At 57.1% G+C, this 24,266-nt stretch overlaps 1 protein-coding gene across 1 annotated transcript in view; it reads left to right on the forward strand.

The window, feature by feature from the left end:
• The window catches only part of LOC112113552 (complement C3-like), a gene marked incomplete at its 5' end in the record, with an annotated part of 32,727 nt that overhangs the window by 5,470 nt on the left and 2,991 nt on the right, over positions 1 to 24,266 (forward strand). Inside the window, 24 exon segments of the mRNA XM_024209874.2 lie at positions 254 to 349; positions 352 to 441; positions 811 to 976; positions 1,294 to 1,379; positions 2,510 to 2,649; positions 3,759 to 3,971; positions 4,483 to 4,549; positions 5,161 to 5,250; positions 7,060 to 7,263; positions 8,221 to 8,296; positions 9,047 to 9,206; positions 9,382 to 9,477; positions 9,905 to 10,055; positions 10,841 to 11,004; positions 13,105 to 13,263; positions 13,611 to 13,670; positions 14,020 to 14,110; positions 16,731 to 16,782; positions 18,514 to 18,601; positions 19,313 to 19,402; positions 20,503 to 20,608; positions 21,954 to 22,043; positions 22,735 to 22,824; positions 23,831 to 23,914. Of these exon segments, the coding sequence (XP_024065642.1) occupies positions 254 to 349; positions 352 to 441; positions 811 to 976; positions 1,294 to 1,379; positions 2,510 to 2,649; positions 3,759 to 3,971; positions 4,483 to 4,549; positions 5,161 to 5,250; positions 7,060 to 7,263; positions 8,221 to 8,296; positions 9,047 to 9,206; positions 9,382 to 9,477; positions 9,905 to 10,055; positions 10,841 to 11,004; positions 13,105 to 13,263; positions 13,611 to 13,670; positions 14,020 to 14,110; positions 16,731 to 16,782; positions 18,514 to 18,601; positions 19,313 to 19,402; positions 20,503 to 20,608; positions 21,954 to 22,043; positions 22,735 to 22,824; positions 23,831 to 23,914 (2,709 nt within the window).

Consider the following 24,266-nt stretch of genomic DNA (forward strand, 5'->3'; position numbering starts at 1 on the left):
ACTCTCGCGCGCCCTCTGCTTGCACGCACTCTCGCGCCCTCTGCTTGTATGCATTTGCACACCCTCTGCTTGCACGCATTCTCTCACCCTCTGCTAGCACGAACTTGCATGCCCTCTGCTTGCACGCACTTGCACGCCCTCTGCTTGCACGCACTCTCGCGCCCTTTGCGCGTGCCCCCTTCACGCTGCTGCTCTCGCACGTGCCCTCTCTCACGCCCGTGCCGGGCGCTGAGGGGGCCCTGCTTTCCCGCAGCGAGGCAGTATCCGAGCCAGCGCCTGCGGAAGTGCTGCCAGGACGGCATGCAAGAGAACCCCATGGGCTACTCCTGCGACCGACGAGCCAAGTTCGTCCTGGAGGCGGCGAGTGCGTCCAAGCCTTTCTCGACTGCTGCAAGCACATCTACGAGAGGCTCCTCAAGTTCCACAGAAAGTTCCTGTTAGGTAAGACGCCGTCTGCACTAGGGGAAATGGGTTGCACCAGTGATTAGTGTCACCTGCACTAGGAGAGCTGGGCTCCAGGGGCAGGTCCTTGTAAGAAGGTTGAGGCTGCTGTGTCCACCAGCTAACGGGCTCAAACAGCAGCCTAAGGGACTTGCTGTCACAGAATATTAGCACCAGGGGTCAAAGCTCACATTTTTAGCACCGTTGGTCCAGGGTTCAAACCCCCGGTCGGGCCTATTATATTAGCCTGGTTGTAACCCACCAGGCATGCGGGCCCTGTAGCTCCCAGGGAAACACAGGCATTCCCACCCATCATTGGGCTCGCCCTGGCTCAGGGCAGGGCTGACCCCCTGTTTCGCTCCCCCTCAGCAGCAGCCGTTTATCCGATGGCCCCCAGGAGGAGCCAGGAGCCTACGGATGAAGTCGCAGAGGACGGGGAGTACCTGGCGGACGAGGACATCGTCTCCAGGAGCCAGTTTGCCGAGAGCTGGCTCTGGCAAATGGAGCTGCTGCCACAGGAGGCCGATCTGGACGGGTACAGGTCACCCCACTCGAGGGCGAAGGAGAACCACTGAGGGGCAGATTCATCCTGGCGCAGGCTGGGCTTCCCGTATTCCACGTGGCCCCCCTCCGGGGCTTTGCAGGGGCACCAGATACCCAGAGCACTGGTGTTCTCTGGCTCCGCCCCTTTCCTCTCCCAGTCTGGCCCCTCCCCTTTCCTCTCCCAGTCTGGCCCCTCCCCATGCCCTGCCTCCACTCGCACTCGGACCCAGGTCTGTTCCACGGGGGGGTCTTCTCTCAGCAGCCAGAAGGGTCCCCCAACCTGATCAATTCCGCTCCCGTCTCTTCCAGGCTGGCTTCCAGAACGGTGCCGGTGTACCTGGAGGACTCCATCACCACCTGGGAGGTGCTGGCCGTGAGCCTCTCCGACACAAGGGGTAAGAGTGGGAGCCGTGTGTCCACCTTGGACTGGTGACGTGGCCAAGCGGGGAAGGACGGGCATGTGGCTAAAGCACGGGACTGGGAGTCAGGTCTCCTGCCTTTGGGAGGGAGTAGTGGCTAGTGGCTAGAGCAGGTTGGCAGCCAAGACAGCTGGTCTCGGTCCCCAGCTCTGGGAGGGGAGTGAGGGCTAGTGGTTACAGCAGACTGGGCCTCAGGACTCCTGGCTTTTATTCCCAGCTCGGACATTGACATGCCGTCCGACTCCTGCACGTCATCAGTCCCTTGTTCTGTGCCTCAGTTTCCCTCTCTCTGAAACAGAGTTAATCCTGTGGAGCATCTTGTGATTTATAACACCCAGATTCCCTTTGCTATGAGGCCAGATGCTTGGGGAGCCGGGGCTAGAACCTGCTACTGCAAAGACAGAATGCTGCCCCTGGAGCAAACAGAAATTCCCTTTCTTGGTAGGAGGTGCTGCGGGCTGGTCAGGCCTAAATTGTAGGCCCAACCCAGACCCGAACTGGAGCCAAGCCCGAGCGGGTCGAGCGGTTTTCCAACCCGAGCCCGACTCAGCACCGTTGCCTCCTGCCCAGGGGGTTGGTGTGGCGGCAGCTCTGAGCGACAGCAGCCCGGAGCGCTGCTCCTGCCGGCCGCCACGCCCTGCTGCACTGTGTGTGTGTCCTGTGCAGCCAGAGGCCCTGTGACTCCTCAGGGCGCTCACTCCGCAGCACAGGGAGGGGGTGGTGGCTGGCTCGCGTCGCCATGGACAGGAGAGGGGGAGCCGACCCGAGCCCACCCTGGGAGGGTCTGGATGTTTTCCCACCTAACCCAACCTGGACCTGACACTTGTAGCTGGGTTTGGGTCGGGTTGCAGGGCTCGAACCAGTAGCATCTCCTCTTTGGGCCTACCCATTAGATGGCAACATCATACACACCCAGAGCTGAGCACGCCCCCAGCGGGGGAGGACAGCCCTATTCCACCCCAGAGGTGGCTGCACTTCGGTGGTGTGATCCTCATATACGCAGAGCTCCCGGACCCTCGCTGCGGGTGATACATGTAGAGGAGGCTGTGGAAGGTGCCCGCTGCCGAGGAGGGGTGGGCTTTGACTGGACTCCCTTCCCATTGCAGGGATCTGCGTGGCCGACCCTTATGAAATAACGGTGATGAAGCAGTTCTTCATTGATCTCCGGCTGCCCTACTCCGTGGTGCGGAACGAGCAGGTGGCCATCCGGGCCGTGCTGTACAACTACGCCCCCCGGGCTCTCCAGGCGAGTAGAGATCAGCCCGGCCCTGGCGGATGGGTGGAAGATGCCTGTTGGTAACGGGAGTGGTGTCTAGTGGTTAGAGCAGGGGAGGGTGGGAGTTATTACGCCTGGGTTCTGGTCCCAGCTTTGGGAGGGGAGTGGTGTCTAGTGGTTAGAGCAGGGGAGGGTGGGAGTCAGGACTCCTGGGATCTATTCCTATCTTGAAGAAGTGAGAGCAGTGTAACCATTAGCAAAGAGGAGCCCAGGACTTGTGGGTTCTGTTGCTAAAGGTGGGCTGGAGCGTGATCTAGTGGTTGGTGCTGGGAATTAGGGCAGCTGGGTTCTCATCGTGAACAGCTTGCTTCATCTGGCTCTGACTCAGTTTCTCTGTCTATAAAAGGGGGCTAATTATATTTACGCACTTCCGGGAGGGGGGGGTTAATTAACATACACTTGTGAAGTGAGCCAAGGTTTTTACATGAGGAGGGTGAATGGTTAATCGGCTATGGATGAAAACGAGATTTGTTGTGGAGAATATCACTGCCTGGACTGAGGTTACCAGTGACATACTGAGGTGAACATAAGAACGGTCACAGGGGTCAGACCAAAGGTCCATCTAGCCCAGTGTCCCGTCTTCCAGCAGTGGCCAATGCCAGGTGCTTCAGAGGGTGGAGGGGTAGACTGGGGTGAAGAACACAGTGGGGGCCTGGAGGGTAAGACACTTAGAGGTGAGACCCCAGCCACCAAGTTTGCAGTGTGGATCAGAACTCTCCTCTACCTACCCCCACTTCTGGAGTGTCCTGGTTCTGATCCACAGTGGAGACTGGAGCCAGACACGCAGTTTGGATCTGGATCAGAACTTTCCCATAGCTTGTGGAGTATTTGGATCCAGGCTTCTGGTTCTGACCCATAATGGAGACCGGGGCCAGACATGCAGTTTGGATCTGGATCAGAACTTCCCTAGAATGTGCAGGTATTTGGATCTGGGGTTTTGGATTCTGGTTCTCACAAGGCCTAGGCACTTAGCCTTACTTTGAGGGCTTAGGTGGTTCCTGGAGCGGTGCCAGCCGAACCCACAGGATGGTTTCCCCTTGTGTGGCTGTTAACGAGGCTGCTTGGCTTGTGGCTCGCAGATCCGGGTGGAGCTGATGTACAACGAGAAGATCTGCAGCTCCAGCAGGCGCGACAGCCGGTTCCAGCAGGAGCTGGTGATCCAAGCCGGAGCCTCTCGCGCCGTCTCCTACGTGATCATCCCCCTGGAGGTGGGGGAGGTGGAGATCGAGGTGAGAGCAGCCGTCCATGGGCTCCCCATCGCAGACGGCGTGAAGAAGAAGCTCAGGGTGGTGGTAAGTGTCAGAGCCGGCTGGCTACAGGTCAAGGCATCAGCTGACTGGCTAGTTCTGCTGCTTTTAAGCTAAGCGTGGATGGGCCTGTTCAGAAGTTAGCTGAGACCTCCAGGGAAGACGTGGGGGTAGCTCAGTAGGGGATGGTGCAAAGGGCAGTTGCGCTGTAATGAACAAAGTGGCTGGCTCAGCTGGGGGCGCGTGCCCCTTGGAATTGTCCCTGGTACTAGGGGGAGGAGGGGGCATTGTGCCCCTGGGGCGCTGGAGCTCAGTAGGGGATCGACTTGGGGGTCCTACTAGCTGATGCCAGTGTGGGAGGGTGGCTGGGAGATGGCCACCAGCCTGCAGGGTCAGTTCTCTGCGATTGCTCTGTAGTGGCTGGTGCTCAAATGTTCCCAGTGCTGGGGGTTGGTATAAGGATGATCAGGGGGTGGGTTAGGCAGAGACCTCGCCCAGTGTGCCCCCCACCCCTCAATGAGCCATTTCGCTCCTGTCTGGCTTTTCTCTCCTGCAGCCTGAGGGCATGAAAATCTTTAAGAACATCAAGAGCGTGCTGCTGGATCCGACTGCCCGCGGCTCAGGTAGGGTTAGGGTTGGGACCGAGGCTCTGCTTCGAAATCCGCCGCCCCCCTCCCCGGAGATTTGGTTGCTTATCAAACGTGTCAGGAGGAGCTGGTGGCTTTATGGGGCTGGTTCCACCTACCCCCCAGAGTCACAAGGCACCGTGCTGCGCTGAGTGGGATATGGCTGCCTTTAGAGGCTGAGCGGCAACTGATAACAGCCTACCACTGCAGCCAGCTAATGGAGCTAATCCTTTAGCTCAAGTGTGCCTCTGGGGATCTAGCCCAGCTAGCATGAGGGGTGTTAGGGGCAAAATACAAATGAAAGGAGAGCAATTTAAGGAGGTGAGATGTTTCTGAAGGTTCCCCCCATAACCAAACGCCCCCCCCCCCGCCCCCACCCCAAGCAGCTTGTATGTTTCATGGCAATGTGGGAGGCCCCAAAATTGCACACGGGAAGATAAACCTCTGTTCCTAAAATGCCCTAAATTGGGAGCCTTCTTTGGACACTGCAGGGCTCTGGGTAACTGGCCAGAAGAGCTGCTCCAGACGCTCTGGTCTCAGTTGCTCACCACGCCAACACTGATACGTTCCGGGGGTGCTTCCCTCTGTGATCTGTGTGTTTCTTGCAGCCTCTGGGGAGCAGCTGGAGACAATCGGGCCCGTGGACATGAGTAATGTGGTCCCCAACACCGAGCCAGTGACCTTCGTCAGCGTGAAGGGTAAGGGGGGTAGGCAGAGATGGGTGCAGGAGAGAGCTGGTAGTGGGGTAGGGAAGATGGCAGCAAGAGGTCCCCATCCACCTCGTTTTAACCCGTTAGCACCAGGATCAAGGGCTTTTTCGCCCGGCTGTGGGCACTTAAGCTGTTTCTGATCGGCCCTCGAATCCCCCCACTGCGTGGCTAGGGAGAGAACACGCCCTAGCTTTCATCAGTAGCTCTCCAGGCGCTTTACAAGGGCGGGCAGTCTCATTAGTCCAGGAGCGATAGGAGGCAGGAGCGGCAGACGCTCTAGGGTGACCAGGTATCCGGTTTTCGACTGGAACACCTGGTTGAAAAGGGTCCCTGGCGGCTCCGGTCAGCACTGCCAACCGGGCCATTAAAAGTCCGGTTGGCGGTGTTGCGGGGCTAAGGCAGGCTAGTCCCTACCTGTCCTGGTACCACACTGTGCCCTGGAAACAGCCAGCAGGTCCGGCTCCTAGGCGGGGGGGCCATGGGGCTCTGCACGCTGCGCCCACCCTGAGCAACGGCTCCACACTCCCATTGGCTGGGAACCACGGCCAATGGGAGCTGGGGGTTGGTGCCTGCGGGTGAGAGCAGCGCGCGGAGCCTCCTGGCCCCCCCGTCTAGATACCAGACCGACTGGCTGCTTCCGGGGAACATGCAGCGTGGTGCCAGGACAGACAGGGAGCCTGCTTTAGCCCCGCTGCACCGCTGACTGGGAGCCGCCCGAGGTAAGCCCATGCCCCAACCCCAAGCCTCATCCCCCTGCCCCAGCCCTAAGCCCCCCAAACCTGGAGCCCCCTCCTGAACCCCAAACCCCTCATCCCGGCCCCACACCAGACACCGCATCCCCAGCCCAGAGCCCGTACCCCGTCCCGCACCCCAACCCCCTGCCTCAACCCACAGCCCCCTCCTACATTCCGAATCCCTTGGCCCCACCCCCCAGCCTGGAGTCCCCTCCTGCACCCCAAACCCCTCATCCCCAGCCCCACCCCAGAGCCCGCACCCCTAGCTGGAGCCCTCACCCCATCCTGCACCCCAACTCCCTGCCCCAGCCCAGTGAAAGTGAGTGAGGGTGGGGGAGAGCGAGCCACCGAGGGAGGGGGAATGTAGTGAGTGGGGGCGGGGCCATGGGAAGGGGCGGGGCCTAGGGGAAGGGGCGGGGCTAGGGTGTTCGGTTTTGTGAGATTAGAAAGTTGGCAACCCTAAGATGCTCCTAAAAGTTGGGGGGCCACTAGGGTGGCCAGACAGCAAATGTGAAAAATCGGGACAGGGGTGGGGGGTAATAGGAGCCTCTATAAGAAAAAGACCCAAAAATCGGGACTGTCCCTATAAAATCGGGACATCTGGTCACCCTAGGGGCCACTGGCATCCAAACTATGCCCCCACCTCCCACACTGCCCCTTCCCCCGAGGCCCCGCCCCCTCTTCCCCCCAAGACCCCGCCGCCCGCTCGCTCCTCTCTTTCCCCTCCCCATCACTCGCCCTTACGAACAGTAAAAAGTGATGTGGCCATGGCGCCCCCTGTTCTGGCACTCCTGGTTGGAGGGTGCAGCGCCCAACAAGGTGGGGAGGGGCCTGGACTTGGTGTTGGGGGGTAATGGGAGGAGGGGGCGGGACTGGGGGCATTGGGGGGGAAGCAGCTGAGAAGGGGGCTGGCTTTGAGGGGTGGGTGTGGGGCTTGATGCCCACCAGGACAAAGGAGGGAAGAGGTTGGCCTGGGTGGGTGAGGACTGGGTAGCAGGGGGTGGGGAGGGCCTGGTATGACAGGCTCTGCCCAGCTCTCACCCTCTCCCACCGGCCTGCCCAGGGGACATCGTGGGCGACACGGTGGAGAACTCCATCGACGGCGCCAACTTGAAGCACCTGATCCAGGTCCCGGCGGGCTGCGGGGAACAGAACATGATCGGCATGACCCCCGCTGTCATCGCCACCCACTACCTGGACAGCAGCCGGCAATGGGAGAGGCTCGGGGTGGATCGCAGGGCGGAGGCCGTCAAGTTCATCACTCGGGGTGAATCTCTCTCTGGGTGGCGGGAGGAGTTGGGCCGGGCACTGAGCAATAGCGCCGGGGCTCTTGCTGCTCTGTCCTGCCCCCGGGCACTGAGCCGCCCTGGCTGAATTGTCTGAGTAGAGCGGAGCTGGCTGGGAGCCTGGGGTCTGTAAGGGAGCCGGGTCCCAGTCCCTTGAGGAACCTGGTGGATTAGAAGCAGGGGCCTGATTCCCAGTTCCCGTGCGTGGGGCAGGGACGGAGTGGGCAGGGCTTTAAACCCCCTTGGTGCTCTCCCTGTTCTAGGACTGGGCAGGGCCTTTCCTGGCCCCTGGAGTGAGCAACAGCAGCCTTGGGGCTGCTCTGATTTACTCTGGTATGGGAATCAGGGACTAACCATAGTGCAGCATGCTCTGGCCATGCCCACAATCTGCCCCCTCCACCAGGAGGCTGGGAGCCAGCTGGGAGCAAGACCCTGCACTCCAGCTGGGATCACCCCTTCACGAGGGGAGTCTCGGCATTGTCTGGGAAGCACCAAGGTAACACACTCATCCTGGCCTGTGCTGCTTACGACACGCGTTGCACCAGCAGCCGTCGCCTTGTGGCAGTATTGCTCAGTGTCAGGGAGACTGAGATGCAGCGTCTAACCCAAAGGGGATGGGAATGTGGGTACGTGTGGCTAGGTCCTCATCCCTGGGGGCTGGAGATGCTGTGGCAATCTGTACTTTCCTTGGCTAGCAAGGAGCCCCGGGAGATCATGAGATGAAAGAGCTACAAAGGGGTCTAGTGGTATCAGTGGGGACTGGGAGTCGAAATGGGGACTAGTGGGCTAGAGCAGTGCGGGGGTGGGCCTCAGGACTCCTGGGTTCCATTCCCAGCTGCAGGAGCAGAGCATGTTACAGCTGGGCTCAGCACCTCAAACTGGGAATCCAGATCTTAACTTCTGCAGCTCAGGCCCCATCTCTGATCTCTTGATTTCAGGGTACACCCAACAGCTGGCTTACCGGAAAGCAGATAACTCCTACGCGGCCTTCACAAACAGACCAGCGAGCACCTGGTAAAGCGTGGGGGGCAGAAACCTGGGGGGAACTGGGGCTGAGTTGTTGTCCTAACACACATCTGACTCCAGAGACTCTCCGCTAAAGTCTCCTGCTGCTGGCCTTGTCACGGGGGTGGGACCCAGTACACCTGGGTTCAATTCTGCCTCTTCTGCTGACATCTCCGTGTGGGACCGTGGGCAAGTCCCTTTGTCGATCTGGCCCTCAGGTTCCTCATCAGTAAAATGGGGTTAAAGGCCGTTCCTTTTGTCTGGTTTGATTGTGAGCCCTTTGGAGCAGGGACTGCCGCTGGCTGTGGGTCTGCGCAGCGCCCGGCACAACCGGGCCCTGATCTCAGTCGGTGTCTGGGCACCGCCTGAAACAATGAAGCCCCCCATCTCGGTCGGGGTCTGTGCAGTGTGCCCATTATGACGTGGCTGGGGGGCCCAGTCTTGGTTGGGATCCCGGGCAGTGCCCAGCATGACAGTGAGGGGGGGTAGGATGTCATCTCAGTTGGGGGCCTCTAGGTTCAACCATAAGACAGTTTATGGTCACTCTTCAGATTAACAAACGGTGAACTGGTTAAGAGATTGTTCGAGTCTCCAGCTCTTATACCCGGCTGATAGCCATCGATATGGCTGCGACTCGTCTCCGGGGCATATTAACCCGTTACAAATGTACCCTTCGTTTAAAGAGTGACCCACATTAATACGGGGTCGGGGCGGCTGGCTGCTCCTCCCCCGCTCACCCCTGCCTTTCCTCCCTGGCAGGCTGACGGCCTACGTGGTGAAGGTCTTTGCCCTGGCCTACGAACTGATCGCTATCGACCCCGAGGTGCTGTGCGGGGCTGTGAAGTGGCTGATCCTGCACAAGCAGAAGCCTGATGGGGCGTTCCAGGAGGATGCCCCCGTGATCCACGGGGAGATGGTGGTGAGCTGCTCGCCCTGGGGGGCTGGATCTGGGGCTGGTGTCACTTTGCTCCAGCAGCCTGGGAGCTCGGGAGCCGGGTTCCGAGTTCGGGCAGCACCTGGGAACGGGGCACACAGGGCATGGGATGCGGAGCCTTCCGGAAACCCAGCCTTTCCTCTGGCTCCTCTCTCCCTAGGGAGGGTATCAAGGTTCAGAGCCGGATGCTTCTCTGACGGCCTTCGTTGTCATCGCTATGGTGGAGGCCAGAGACGTCTGTCAGCGGTATGTGGAGGTGAGTCATGCAGCACGCGAGGCCACCGAGTCTAGCACGTGGCATTTTTTCATCTAGTGACAAGAATGTAGGACTGGGGGCTAGCGACCAGGGGACTGGGTGTCAGGACTCCTGGGGTCTATTCCCAGCTCTGGGGTGGGAAGAGACGGGGCAACAGGACTCCTGGGTTCTATCCCAGGATGATCTGGGAGGAGAGTGGGGGTCTAGTAGTCAGGACAAGGGGCTGGGAGTCAAGATTCGTGGGGCCTGGTAGTTGGAGCAGGGGGGTTGGGAGTCAGGACCCCTGGGTTCTATTTCTAGTTCTGCTGCAGATTCACCATTTAACCTTGGAAAATATGACTTCCCCTCCCCGTGCCTCAGTTTCCCCAGTTGACGCTGTCTCCCCTCTGGGCTCTAATGTGGGCTCCGGGGTCTCGGTGCCTTCCAGAGCTTGGGCAGAAGCATCACGAAGGCTGGAGATTACTTGGCGAGGCGCGTGAAAGACCTGAAGAAACCCTACTCCGTGGCCATCACGTCCTATGCGCTGGCGCTGCTGGGCCACGTCGAAGCAGGAGAGAGGCTCATGGCGCTTTCCACGGGTGAGCGAGTCTCTGGCTCCAGAATCCATGTCTGTGTCTCAGCCGGGCAGCAGGAGAGACGCTGAGCCAGAACAAGCCATTGGGCTGACTAGCCTCGTATCCCCCCTCTCCTTTGCTGTGCGGATCAGACCCACGGGCCCAGCTGGGCTGAGATCTCCCCCAGCACTGCATTGGGTCAGAGCCATGGGCCTGGTATCTCCTGCTACCTCAGCATAGGTGCTGAGTTTTTCTTTTCCCCCGGGTGCTTCACCCCCGCTCTGCCCCAGGCCCTGCCCCCACCCTCTCCTTCCCCTGAGGCCCCACCCTCACTCTGCCTCTTCCCGCCCCTGCTCCGCCCCCTCCCCAAGGCGCCCGCCCGCCAGCTGCATGCTGCTCTCTGCTCCCTCCCAGCCACCAAACAGCTGTTTGGCGGCACCCCCGATCAGCTGTTCGGGAACGCTTCCGATCAGCTGATCGGGGGTGCCGCCGAACAGCTGTGGCTCGTGGGTGCTAAGCACCCATTTTTTTTCCAGGGGTGCTCCAGTCCTGGAGTCAGCACCCATGGAGTCAGCGCCTGTGCACCTCAGATCAGACCAATAGCCCCACCTTGCCTTGTGTCTCTCCCCCATAACTACACCATCAGATCACACCAATGGGCCCATCCAACCTGGTATCCTGCCTCCCTGCCCCCAAAATCAGGACAACGGGCCCACCCGATACCCCTCCCCGCTCCCAGTCACACCGGGCTATTCCGCGCTAGCTGCCGGCTGTGGAGGTGACGGGGTGGGTCCCTCGCTGCTCCGCAGGGGGAACACACTGGGCCGACCCCCAGTCCCGGCTCTACTCCATCGAATCCACCTCTTATGCCCTGCTGGCCTTGCTGAAGCAGCAGAGGTTGGAGCTGACGGGGCCCATTGTCCGGTGGCTGACGGAGCAGCGGTACTACGGAGGAGGCTACGGCTCGACCCAGGTAAATGTCACGGCTGCAGAGCCCCGACCCAGGCCGGAGGCGGCCCACGTGTGACATGAGAAATGGCAGGTGAGGAGCCGTCCGGCAGCTGGTTCTGCTGAACTAGCCCAGCCGCTGGCTGCAGCATATTGCCTAGGTCTAGGGCATCATCCCATCTCTGGGGACGTCTCCTGGGATGGGGCTTCTATTTGTCCCAGGGGAGAGTATGCCACATCCTAGGGAGGCTTATGTACTGGGGTGGCCTGGCCCCGGGGATAGGGCACAGGACTTGGAGCCAGGATTCCTGGGTTCCCTTCCCAGCTCTGGGAGGGGAAGGGGCTCCAGTGTTAGAGCAGGGGGCCTGGGATCCTTCCCAGCTTTTCCACTGTGTTACTCCACAACCTCGGACATGCCCCTTTCCTTCTCCATGCCTCAGTTTCCCCCTCTGAAAAGCACAGTGATTTCCCCCCTTTGTAAAGCATTCCCCTCCCCTCTGGGGAGCTCCTTGCTGAAACCCCATGGCCAGATTGATGTGAGGTGTGGGTCATTGCTCTGCTGCTGGGGGTTGGGCCTTCCCTCCCCCTTCCAGCTCCCAGAAGTAGGATACACCCCCTCCTCCTGCCCCCCCAGGATTACCTCCCTCAGACCCGTTGCCACCGCTGCCTCTAGGAGGGAATACATCTCCTTTGGTATTCCTCCCCACCCCCAGTCCCCATGAGGCAATATGTTACCCCCTTCCAGAGCCTTTGCCCCCCAATATTGCCCCCTCCAGAGCCTTGCCTCCTCCCCAAGGAGGGGTTATGCCCCCGCCCCAGGATTATCCCCTTTCCATAGCCTTCGACTCACACCCCCATTCCTTGCCAGCCTCCAGCGCTAGCTGTGCCCCTCCCAGTTCCTAGGAAAGCCCCTCCCACAGCCCCTTGCCAAGGCGGTTTGCTATCAGCCCTTTGTTCTGCATAGCAGACAGAGGGTTCTTTGTTCCAAGGGGGAAGCGCAGCCCGGCTGCCCTGGGTTAATCACAGACCGAGGGGGCAGCTGCTGTGGGAGCCTCTTGTTAAAATCTTGCCAGCGGCTCAGTGAACACGTTGGTTGGTCTGGTGAGATTGAGCTGGGCTGTGTCTGAAACACCTGCACCTTGGGTCAGGTCTCACCCCACAATGCGCAAGCAGGGCCCAGCGGATCCCATGAAGCCCCAGATTCTGCCCCAGGGTCACAGAATCGTGCCACGGAATCTCAGCTTCTAGCCTTTTATGGAAGCTGCCAGCCAAGGGTCACCCAGGCAGCGCTGCCTGCCTGAGTCTGCAGACAGTCTGACTTGGCTGTGGGAGAAAGGAGTTGGCCCCTGGCTAGCCCACTGCGGTGTTCGAACCCTCAGGAGCTAATGCTGGTGGTGGAGTATTATTTGCTCCTTTTTTGCTGTGGCTCATCAGAAGTATGCGTTCACTCTGGTCCCTAATGATGACAGCCCCTCAAATCATGTTCGTGGCTCTTTTCTACCCGCTCCAATATTCCCACGTCCTTTGTTGCACACACCAGAACTAGGCGCAGCCTCCCCCCGTGCCGCCCCTTCCCCCGATGCCCCACCCCTGCGCTGCCTCTTCCCCTAAGGCCCCACTCCTGTGCCGCCTCTTCCCCCCAAGACCCCGCCCCCCACTCACTCCTCTCTGCCCCCTCCCTGCTGTCGCTTGCCCGGTAAAAAGTGATGGGGCCATGGCCCCCTGCCCTCCCCCCCAATTCCAGTGCCCCCGGCGCAGCGTTTCAGTCTCACCAATGCCGTATACAGAGGAAAACTCCCCTCCCTGCTCTTAGTCACCGCTCCGCGGAGTAGCACAGTTCCCCTTTGTGGCCGTGGCGTAAGATTTTCTCTCTTTCATTGATGAGCCTCTTTTAGCGCAAATCACCAGCTGATGAGTAGAACCCACACCCCCATCCACCTCCTTGGGGCCCATCTCCCCAAAGCTGCAGTTTCCACTGGCCTCCCTGGAGCTGCCACTGAATTTCTAGCCTCCCTGCGCCCCATCCGCCCGCTCCGCCCCTGCTGCAGGGGTCTTGCTGCCGGGTTTGCTGGGCGTTCCTCTGAGTCCTTGTGTATTAAACCCCCGCGCCCCTTCCTCGCGACAGGCCACGATCATGGTCTTCCAGGCTCTGGCCCAGTACCAGATGGATGTGTCGGAAACCAAGGACATGGCCCTGGACGTTTCCATTAACCTGCCGGGTCGGAGCAGGCCGCTGGTCTGGAGGATCAACAGGGACAATGCCATGGTGGCCCGGACGGAGCGAGTAAGTCCCAGGGGCGTGGAGAGGGGGGACTGGGCTGAGTGCCCCGCAAGGGTGAGGGTGGCACAAGGGTGAATGGCAGCAGACGCAGGCATGGGGGGTCGGTGGAATGGCAGGGGGCTCGCCTGCATGGGCGGGGATGGCATGGTCACCCTGGAGAGAGGCCATGGGGAGGGTGGGAAATCGGCCATGTGTGAAGAAGCGGGGAGGGGGATGGCCCTAGGGTGAGGGGGTGCCATGGGCAGGGGGCAGTGCCTTCCCCCTACAGAAAGTGGGGAAACCCAGCCTTGCCCGGGAACAAACCACTTGTGTCTCGGACAACGTGGACGCTAACCTACCCTCTCCCACAGACCAAGCTGACCGATGGCTTCACCATCTCGGCCAAGGGACACGGCAAAGGGACTCTGTCGGTACGTGAGAACCCTCCCATCGGCCTAGGGGGCTCCTGGACGAAAGCCCATTTCCCCAGCTGGCAGGGGTCCTCCTGGTTCTGAGGGGGCAGCAACCCCCCATCTCAGCGCTGCTCCCTGCTGGATGGATCTGAGCAGGGATGCCGGGCAATGACATGATTTGGGGAGGCCGCGTCCCTCGTTCCATCCCTCTCTCCCCCCATCCCGAGCTTCTCTCAGGTCTGGTCGTTTCTATCTGCCCTGGGAATCCTGCCACAGCCTGGCTTTCCCTGAGACCCCTCCCCGTAGACCCCCTAGGCCGGAGCAGCCTGGTCAATATCCCTCCCCTCATCGCCCCTTTCTTTCCCAGGTGATGACGGTTTATTACACGCCCCTGACGGAGGGGGCGGCAGCCTGCAAGAAGTTTGACTTTAGCGTCTCTGTGCAAAGGGCACCTGATGGTAAAGAGCGGGATTCCTGATCGGGGGAGAGGGGGCTGGTTTGAGGAGTGCCAGGCCGCAAGACCCCGGTGAGAAGGGGTTAACCTCCATGCAGCTTACCCCTTTTCCGAGCTGGCTGAGGAACAGAAATCTGTCACCAGGCCTCAATGGGGCACAGCGGAGCGTGCCAAATTCAGGACAAACTGGTGAAGAATAGAGCAGACTCACCCCCCACCGGTGGTTATTCTGTCACGAGATTACAGCAAGCCAGTAAGACAAGTAAAACTTCTGGCTCACCACCCAGGCACTAGACTTTATGGTGCGTGGTTACTGAAAACCAATTTAATCCAATTGTAGGGTCCTTCTCATCCCAAGAGAATCAGCCACTTAGCTGGGTCAATCTATAACTCGGATTTTACCCAATAATCATCTTGATGCCAATCCTGTAGTAACTAAAACTAAAGGTTTAATAAGAAAAGAAAAGAAGAAGAGATAATAATGGTTAATAGATCATATACACCTCTACCCTGATATAACGCGACCCGATATAACACGAATTTGGATATAATGCGGGGGGGGGGGGGGCTGCGCACTCTGGTGGATCAAAGCAAGTTCAATATAACGCGGTTTCACCTATAACACACTAAGATTTTTTGGCTCCTGAGGACAGCGTTATAGCGAGGTAGAGGTGTACCTACAAATAATTGCAAAGTCCTGTAGCAACGATGGAATAGACGGCTAGCTTGTAAAGTCTCTCTGGGAACTTCCAAAAGACTGGAAGGTCCTCAGTCCATAGTTCAAAATGCTCCTTCTAATTGTAAATCCACAGGCCAGAGAATCAGGGCAGGAAAGTGGCAAAATGAAGCCATCTCAGGGGTCTTTTATATCCTCTGCCATGTGCCTGGGGCCGTACAGTCTCTGTTTGGGCAAAGTTACTGGCCTGAGATGGAGTCCGGGTCACATGGGCATATCACCCCTCCTTGGGAAGTTTGATCATTCACAGGGGCAGCCATTGCCTGTGGCCCATTGTTAGAGTGAAGTGTCCTTAATGGGCCATCACCCCACAGCTGTCTAGCCTTGATGTAAATCTTATCTGATGGGTGTTACCCGGGAATACAGCACAGGTGTAAAATACAAGTCCCTGGGCAATAGTCATAACTTCAGGTACACAGCTGATATATGCATATAAACAGGACGATCCTACTTAGCAAATCATCACTTTTCCATGACACGCTTTGATAAGACTTGTTGCAATTGTATAACAGTGGCATTATCGTTCATCAGTTCAATCCGACAGCATGAGGCTGTTTCAGAACCGGGTTCCAGGGGGCTTGCTTGGAGCAGGGGTGCACAGGCAACGTTTGAGCACGGGGTTCTCCCAGAAATGGTCCCCTTGGCTCATGATTAGCCAGGAGCCGCAAGGGGCTGGGGAAGCAGGTTGGGGTGTGGATGAATTTCCCCACTGAAAGAAAAATTGCTTCCTCTACAGGCTTTGATCTCAGAACCTAACTACGCCCCAGTGCGGTGGGGGAAGCATTAGCCACTTCAGAGATGGGGAAACTAAGGCACAGGTCACTCCGCAGCATGGTGGGGTATAGACCCCTGGCTCCCATTCCCCACCTAGATCGTTAAACCCCATTCCCCTCCCAGAGGCAAGGCTAGAACCTAGGAGTTTTGATTTCTAGCCCCCCCTGCTCTAACCATTAGACCACACCCCTCTCCCAGAGCTGGGACTACTAGACCCTAGGGCTCCTGATTTGCATGCCAGTAACCACTAGATCCTTTTTCTTCCCGTGAAGGAAGCAGCCACACTTGGCAAACAAACTCGTCACAATTGACACTTCCCTGGAAAACGATATCAGAGATCGAAAAGATTAGGGCTGTTTACAAGAAGGGAGGAACTGAGGGGATGTGTTAGAGCGGCATACAGAGGAAGGCGAACAGTCAAGAACCCGCGGTTCAATTCTGCTCTGCCACAGATTCCTGTCAGACCTTGGGCCGGTCATTTAGTCCCTCGGTGCCTCAGTTTCCCTATCTGGAAATGGGGGGGAAATGGGACTTCCCTCCCCCACAACGAGGACAGACTGTGAGGTGCTCAGATACTAGGGCGATGGGGCCCGGAAAAATACTTTGGAGAGAGAGGAGAAGCCCTGTCTCTGATCTAGTGCTTTTCATCAGTGGCTCTCAAAGGGACAGATATTTAAAGGTATTTAGGCTCCTACGTCCTATTGAAATCAATGAGAGTTAGACACCGACGTACCTTTAACTGTCTGGCCCCAAGCACTTCCCAGAGGAGATACAAGGACAAAGAGGCACTGAAAGAGAGACAAGGAACCACACAGGACAGATGAGAATCCCGTCGCTTAAATGAGCGACTGGAAGGCGCCCAGACACTGCGGTGATGGGAGCAGGATAAGGACCAGTGTAGAACAGGCTGGGATAGTTTGGTACCCATCTTGTGTGACTGTGTCTGTAAGTGGGGTGGGGGAATCTCTGAGGAGCGGGGAGTCCTCCCCTCGGAATAAATTTGGGACGATCCTGGTGCATTTCCTTTCCGGAACCATTTTTAAATGCTCGGGGGGGACACACCATTGATGAGACAGGAATGTGACCCCCCTGCTGTGCTGATGGGTCTTTGCAGCCAAGAAGCCAGAAGGAGCCCTGGACTCTGTGTTCATCCAGATCTGCATGCGGTGAGTCAGACCAGGTGGGAGCTGCACCGGGGCCCCCGGCCGTCTCTCCCCACCCTAGAATGGCGGTGTCAAGGTTGCTTCCCCACTTTGAACTTTAGGGTACAAATGTGGGGGCCTGCATGAAGACTTCTAAGCTTAACTACCAGCTTAGATCTGGTCCGCTGCCACCATCCCAAAGCTAATTCCCTTCCCTGGGTAGCCTCAAGAGACCTTCACCAATTCCCTGGTGAATACAGATCCAAACCCCTTGGATCTTAAAACAAGGAGAAATTAACCATCCCCCCCTCCTTCCTTTCACCAACTCCTGGTGAATACAGATCCAACCCCCTTGGATCTAAAAACAAGGAAAAATTAATCAGGTTCTTAAAAAGAAGGCTTTTAATTAAAGAAAAAGGTAAAAATCATCTCTGTAAAATCAGGATGGAAAATAACTTTACAGGGTAATCAAACTTAAAGAGCTCAGAGGACCCCCTCTAGTCTCAGGTTCAAAGTACGGCAAACAAAGATAAACACTCTAGTAAAAGGTACATTTACAAGTTGAGAAAACAAAGGAAAACTAAGACGCCTTGCCTGGCTGTTTACTTACAAGTTTGAAATATGAGAGACTTGTTTAGAAAGATGGGGAGAACCTGGATTGATGTCTGGTCCCTCTCAGTCCCAAGAGCGAACAACAACCAAAACAAAGAGCACAAACAAAAACCTCCCCCCCAAGATTTGAAAGTATCTTGTCCCCTTATTGGTCCTTTGGGTCAGGTGTCTGCCAGGTTACCTGAGCTTCTTAACCCTTTACAGGTAAAAGGATTTTGGAGTCTCTGGCCAGGAGGGATTTTATAGTACTGTCCACAGGAGAGCTGTTACCCTTCCCTTTATAGTTATGACAGGCAGAGAGTGTGTCAGATCCTGGCTTGAGGCGTGCGTCCACGTCTCCGTTTAGTGCAGCGGTTCTCAAGCGGTAGGTCGCGGCCCCACTTTAATGGGGTCGCCAGGGCTGGCATTAGACTTGCTGGGGTCTGGGGCTGAAGCCCTGGGCGGTGTGGCTCAGGCTTTGGCCCCCCATGCTGGGTGTGGGGCTCAGGCAGACTCAGGCTTCAGTCCCCCCTCCTGGGGTCGTGTAGTCACTTTTCTTGTCCGAAGGGGGTCGCGATGCAATGAAGTTTGAGACCCCTGCTCTAGTGGTTAGTGTCCCTGTAGCAATGATAACCAATGGGAGTTAGGCACCTAAATGCCTTGGAGGATCTGGGCCCTGGGGCCTGCAACCTGCAGCAGCCAGCGTGATTTCCAGGCCCACCCTCTCCCCCAGCCCCATTCAGCTTTCTTTTCCTGGATATAGTGCCCACCGCCAGGCCGGCTGATCTCCTTGACTGTACCCCGGCTGTTTTGGGTACAAGCTCTAGATTGCCCCCTAAAGGGGGTACGACACCCTCCACAGCCCCCCAGGGGGGTATTTTTTGGGGGGGTGGCCTCCAGGATCTGCTTTCCCCACCCCCCGCCGCTCCCCACGGAGGTCTGTCTAGCAGCCATCGACGCCCAAATTTGTGCTACTCGGGACCCATGCCTCCCCTCTCCCACGGCAGCCAGGAAGGGCTGTGGAGACAGCCTGCTGGGCTAGCGGCCTCCCCGGTGGCTTCGTCCAGCCAGCGTCCACTGGTCAGTGCCAGTGGCCTCCATAGAGGGATCCGCTTCATTGCCTGGCGAGTGTTTTCCTAGCCAAATCCTCTCTGCGTCCTCCAGGTTCCTGGGAGGGGTGGACTCCACCATGACCATCCTGGACGTCTCCATGCCCACAGGCTTCTCTCCAGACATGGACGACTTGGATAAGGTGAGCCCCACCCCCTCAACGTGCGGGGAGTCGACTGCTCCCCTGGGACCAACCTAAGAGTGGTGGCGGTGGTGGTGGTTCAGGCAGGGGGGTTAAACTCTTCCATGCCAGGATCACACACACACAAACTTAGCCATCTGGGAAGGGCATCACAACCTCCTGATGCTGGCTGGGTCAGGAAACGGGCTTGGTGCCTTTCACCTCTTGGTCACCCTCGGTCACAGACTCCGACCCAGCTTGGGGCAGCAGTAGCTGTTCTCAGCTGGTGGCTGTTTGGTGGGTTCTCAGCCTGGTTCCTAGCGGGACAGGAATGTCAGTGTGTCATTGGCACGAACCAGCCCCCTCGTTGGCAGCCCCTGTGTCGGACGGGCCAAGGAGATGGTGCTCCCCTCTCGTTCCTAATGCAGGGTCCCTCCCAGGCAGGGTTGAACCACTTCCAGAGAGGGTGAGAAGCTCAAGAGAACTCACACTGTCGATGCCCTGACCAGGTGTCACAAGAGGAATCAGATCCTGGGGATGTCAGTCGGCCAAGCCTTGTTCATGGGATCAGAGTGGAGAGCAAGAAGCAGATAGTAGGGGGTGGGGAAGGGGGTACGAAGCCAGGAGGGGCAGAGCTGGGCACCCCCAAAGCTTTGGCAGAGATGGGGGCTGAAGTGGGCACCATCCAGCTTGCGGATTCTACTGGCTGATCCGTTTGGTTTCCATGGCCAGCTCACGAACCGTGTGGACAAATACATCTCCAGGTTTGAACTGGACACGGACCTGTCTGAGAGAGGCTCCCTCATCCTCTATCTAGACAAGGTACGGCTTGGCCATCCCCCGCTTCTTTCTTTCTTTCCCCACCTTTCTCTCTGTCTCTTTCAGTCACACTTAATATTAAGGTCCGACTGATAATGGATTAATAAATGCTTGAGAGCGACTGATAAATGGCCAATCAATTGTTATGGAGCCCAGCAGATCAGTAGGTTTCTTAACCCATCTCTGGGTACGTCTACACTGCAGCTGAAGGTGTGATTCCCAGCTCGGGTAGACCGATGCATGCTAGTTCCGCGCGAGCTAGTGCGCTAAAGATGGCAGTGTGACTGCAGCGGCTAGCCATCCTCGGATCTCAGACCCTAGCCATCCTCGGATCTCAGACCCTAGCCACCCTCGGATCTCAGACCAGACTTTAGTTGGGCAACCAGCCTGAGCTGCTGTCACTCGTGAGGCTGCGATCATGCTTATGATGCTTCTGTTTTCAGGCACTAGCTCACACGTGCATCTACCCAAGCTGGGGATGACACCTCCCAATTGCTGTGTAGACACAGCCTAGACACCTTCTGCTGATAGCTGTCTGCGGCACATCCTGCTCCTGGCTGACATGGGGACAGCCTCCATTCACCATGCATTAACCCTTCAGACCAAGGCTCCGATTACAAAGTGTGACCCATATTTCTATTTGGGTGGCTCCCAGAAGCCCCTGATTGTGGGTGGGGGGCAATGTTCCCTCTAATTTGGGGAGGGGGGTCGCCCCAAACTGCGTAAGGATCCAGCATCCACCGTGCTCCCAGTTCCCAGCGTAGGGGGCAGATCAGGCACCTGGCCAGAAGATGACCTCCGGAGGTCCCTTCCAACCCCGATAGTCTATGATTCTATGAATGAACACACTGTGCTGCGGCTATTCGCTAGTCAGAGCAGCCCTGAAGCGGCTCTAATTTATACTGGGGCCCTGCACAGTCACACGAGATGGGGAGCACAAAGGGGGGTGGCGTTTAAAGCCCCTGCCACCCCCTTAGGCCCCCTGTGCCAAGTGCAGAGTGGAGTAACTGGGAATCGGGCCCTTTGCCCCCTTATTGGTGCTCTCTCCTGCCTGCAATGACTGGGCCATTCCAGCTCCTAAGGGCCTTTCTCTTCCTCCCTAGGTGTCCAGCAAAGAGACAGATTGTCTGAAGTTTAAAGCTCATCAGCACTTCGAAGTGGGTCTGATCCAGCCGGCAGCCGTGACGGTGTACGAGTACTACTCCCTGGGTTAGAGCATTCATCACTCACTCGTCTCAGCACGCTGGCCCCAGCGAACAGTCAGACAGAGCCCTGGTGTAGCGCTTTACCGAATCAGGACAGGCTTGATCCTTATCACCCCACTAGCTCTTCAGGAAGGCAAGACAGTGCGGTGCCTAGGGCACTAGCCTGTGAGGCAGGAGATCTGGATTTAATTCCCCAGCTCTGCTTTTGACCTTGTCGCTCTGTGACTCAGTTTCCCCATTCATAACATAGGGATAATAGCTCTGTCCCAAAAACAGCTGTAAAGCTCACGAGGTGCTCAGCTACACTGATAGCTCTTCTCTTGAGCTGCCTTCAGAGTCTTGTGGCTGGGACTTGGGTTCTGTTCCCAGCTCTGGTTAGAGCAGTGGGGGCTGGGAGTCAGGACTCCTGGGTTCCTTTGCCACTGATTCCCTGGGTGACCTTGGACAAGTCACTTCATTGCTCTATGCCTCAGTTTCCTTTCTGGAAAAAGCCTTTCCACCATAAGAATAACACCTCCACCCCGCCCCCTCCCCAAAAAGAAATGATCACCAGTTTGCTGGCCTCTTTAAACCAAAGCATCCAGACCTGTGAGGAGCTAATTTAAGGGGAATGAGCCCACCTGGGTAGTTAATTGACTAACGAGCACCTGGGCATGATAAAAGCCCATCATTAGGTGGCGGTGCTGAGAGAGAAGCTCTCTTAAGGGTGAGGTGCTCCGGGAGAAATGCAGGCCCCATAGAGGCAGGTGGCTGTGCAACCCCCCTGATCCTAAGGGGAAAGCCTTTAATTCAATGTTATTTGTATTTAGTGAAGAAGAACCCTGACAGGGGAATTTGGACATATACATTTTTGCAGTGTGTGGTATTCTAAAGGGAAACTGAAGCGGACTGTGCTTGCAGTGCCACACTAGGCCAGGAGGGGGCAGTACAGGATGGGCCACAGAAATAAACGTTCAAAAATAAAATCAAACCACAAACCCCTTCCCCAGCTGAGTTTTAGCTCCATAAAGGGAGAAGAGCCAGAGACTCCATTCAGTTCACAAAGGACTTCGCTAGTGATTTTACATGGAAGATGCCTAGATACTATGGTGACAGGCAGCTGGATAAAATCCTAAAGTACACAAAGAGATTCCCCAGGGAATTGAAGCCAGATTTTCCAGACAGAATAACCCGTCCTTAACTCATAGCCCTTTGGGGCAGGGACTGTCTCTCACTGTTTGTGCAGCATCCGGCACCAGGGGGCCCTGATCACAGGGGTCTGTCTCTCACTGTGTGGCTGTGCACAATGGGGATGCTGACTCTAGGTGTTACCATTATACACCTAGTAACAAACCTTTTCTCTCTCTCAGAAAACCGCTGCACAAAATTTTACCACCCAACCCAAGACAGCGGCTTGCTGAAGGTGCTGTGTGAGGGAGACGCCTGCCGTTGCATGGAAGGTAAAGGGAGACCGAAGGGAGGGGAAAATTTCTCTGCTCTGTCCCTTCACTGGCTTCTATGCTACAGGCTGGAACTGCAACTGACCTGGTGGACTTGGGCCAGTGAGAGCACAGGGTATGCAGCGCCAATGCGCTAGCCCTGCCAGGTGCCGGCCCGTGGCAGCTCAGGGATCAGCAGCCCTCGGCATGGAGCAAGCTTGGGGGATCTGGGTCCAGATTGCGCTCCTAGAACGCTCCCTCTGTGGTTCTCTGGTGGGGAGAATCTGTGGATGCTTCCAGCTCCTACCTTCGCACAGATAACATGCAAAGCGACCTCTCCTCCTTGGCCAGGCCCTGATCTCTGGCTGCCTCTGGGACCTTTCCACATGGAGGGGGCGTCAGGACTCCGGGGTTCTATTCCCTGCTCTGGGAAGCGAGCGGGGACTAGTGGTCAGAGCAGTGGAGGGCTGGGCGTCAGGACTCCTGGGTTCTATTCCCACCTCTGCCATTGATTCATCATGTGACCTAGGGCAAACTCATTGCCCTGTTTATGCCACAGCTTCCTTGTCTGGGCAATGAGGGTGACACCCACCCATCACCCAGGGGGGCTGTGAAGCTGAATTCATTCATGTCCGTAAAGGACATCGAAAGCCTGGTGCGAAAGGGGCTGTAAACCTGCCACTTCACTAGGATCGTCTGCTTCTGTCCCCAGAGAAATGCAGCCTGATCAAGAAATTTAAACAGCCCCCCGCTGACATCTCCGTTCGCATCGAAGCCGCGTGCGAGGCTGGGGTGGATTATGGTAAAACAGGACCTATGTTCTGGTTTCATTTCTCCTGATCGGCTGTTGTCCAGGGGAGGGCCAAAGCTGGGGGGTGGCGGGGTGAGATCTGCCAGTGATCCCAGAGGCAATGAACTCCTGATCCGGGCAGAGATCATTGCAATGAGCGTAGCGGCAGCAGAGAAGAAGCAGGCCAGATAACGGGGTATGTGTGAACTCTACCACGTTCCTTGGCTGATACAGAGTTGGGGGCTCTGAGCTTGGACTCAGCAGAGCTGGGATCTATTACTGCCTCTGGCCTGCTGGGTGACCTTGGGCAGGTCGTATCCCTTCTGTGCCTCAGTTTCCCCAATTATAAAATGGGGATAACGATACTGACCTAATTTGAGATTTACTGATGATAAGAACTAGGTACAATTATTTATCTGAAATGGGTGGCTGAACTTTTTTAATGAGTGTTTTTTTCCCACCTGTTGCTCAGCCATTTGAGTTAAATATTTAAAATCCACTGAGTTTTAAACAGTCTGAATAAAACCCACTCCCGCTTCCCAGTTAGACTGAGGACAGCCATGCCTGGGAGATCTGCTCTCCGGGCAACCACAGAGGTCTCCGGTGGGGGGAAAAAGAGTCTGAATTCATCATACATCTTCCCCCAGACGTTTTACACAGCAAGAAAACCTGGGTCAAGCCCATTCCCACCCCCACCTGAGACCCATTGATGTAGGACCCTACATCCCACGCCCCCACTGATCTAGGAAGCAGCCAAGCACTGAGCAAGTGAAGTGGGATTCTAGATGATGACTGGTGTGGTCCCTTTGCCCCAATGGGTGGGATTTGATTCTATTCTATATAAGTTCTTGTCCCATAAGACACAGTTCTGGAAGGGACCCTCTGGGTCATCAAGTCCAGTCCCCTGCAGGCACCCCCGTCACCATGGTGTCTGGCCTGTATTCTGTAGAGCAGCCTAGACGGTCACGATGGCCCCTTCGGGCTTTAACAGATCTCTGACTCCCATCTTCTCCCCCAGTCTATAAAGCTCAGCTGGTGAAGGTGGAGCAGAACGGGATGTACAATTACTTCACCATGAGGATTGTGCAGGTCATTAAGGAAGGTAACGGCGCTTGCTGTGAATGTCTGCCCACGTCTCACCCTATGTGCCGGCTGTCCTCGTTACAGGGTGCAATGCTGCTCCCTCCCCCCCCCCCCCCCGCGCTCAGGGGCTTTTCACCTGCGTTTTAGTTCTGTACATCTGGGAGGTGAATTTAGTGCTCCTTGAAATCGACGGAGTACATAGCACCAGCTGAGAACCGCACAGTTCAGGAGGGTTCCATTGAAGTCAGTCCATGCAGCTGATGCCCCTCAGTCCCGACCCACAGCCCCCTGCAATCCCAGCCCTGGGCGGAAATCCCCCCACTCCAGCTCTGCCAGTGCCCCTCCATCCTGACCCACAGCCCCCTGCAATC

Source organism: Terrapene carolina, unplaced genomic scaffold, assembly GCF_002925995.2.
Source record: "Terrapene carolina triunguis isolate 2854851 unplaced genomic scaffold, T_m_triunguis-2.0 Scaffold404, whole genome shotgun sequence".
Lineage (NCBI taxonomy): Eukaryota > Metazoa > Chordata > Testudines > Emydidae > Terrapene > Terrapene triunguis.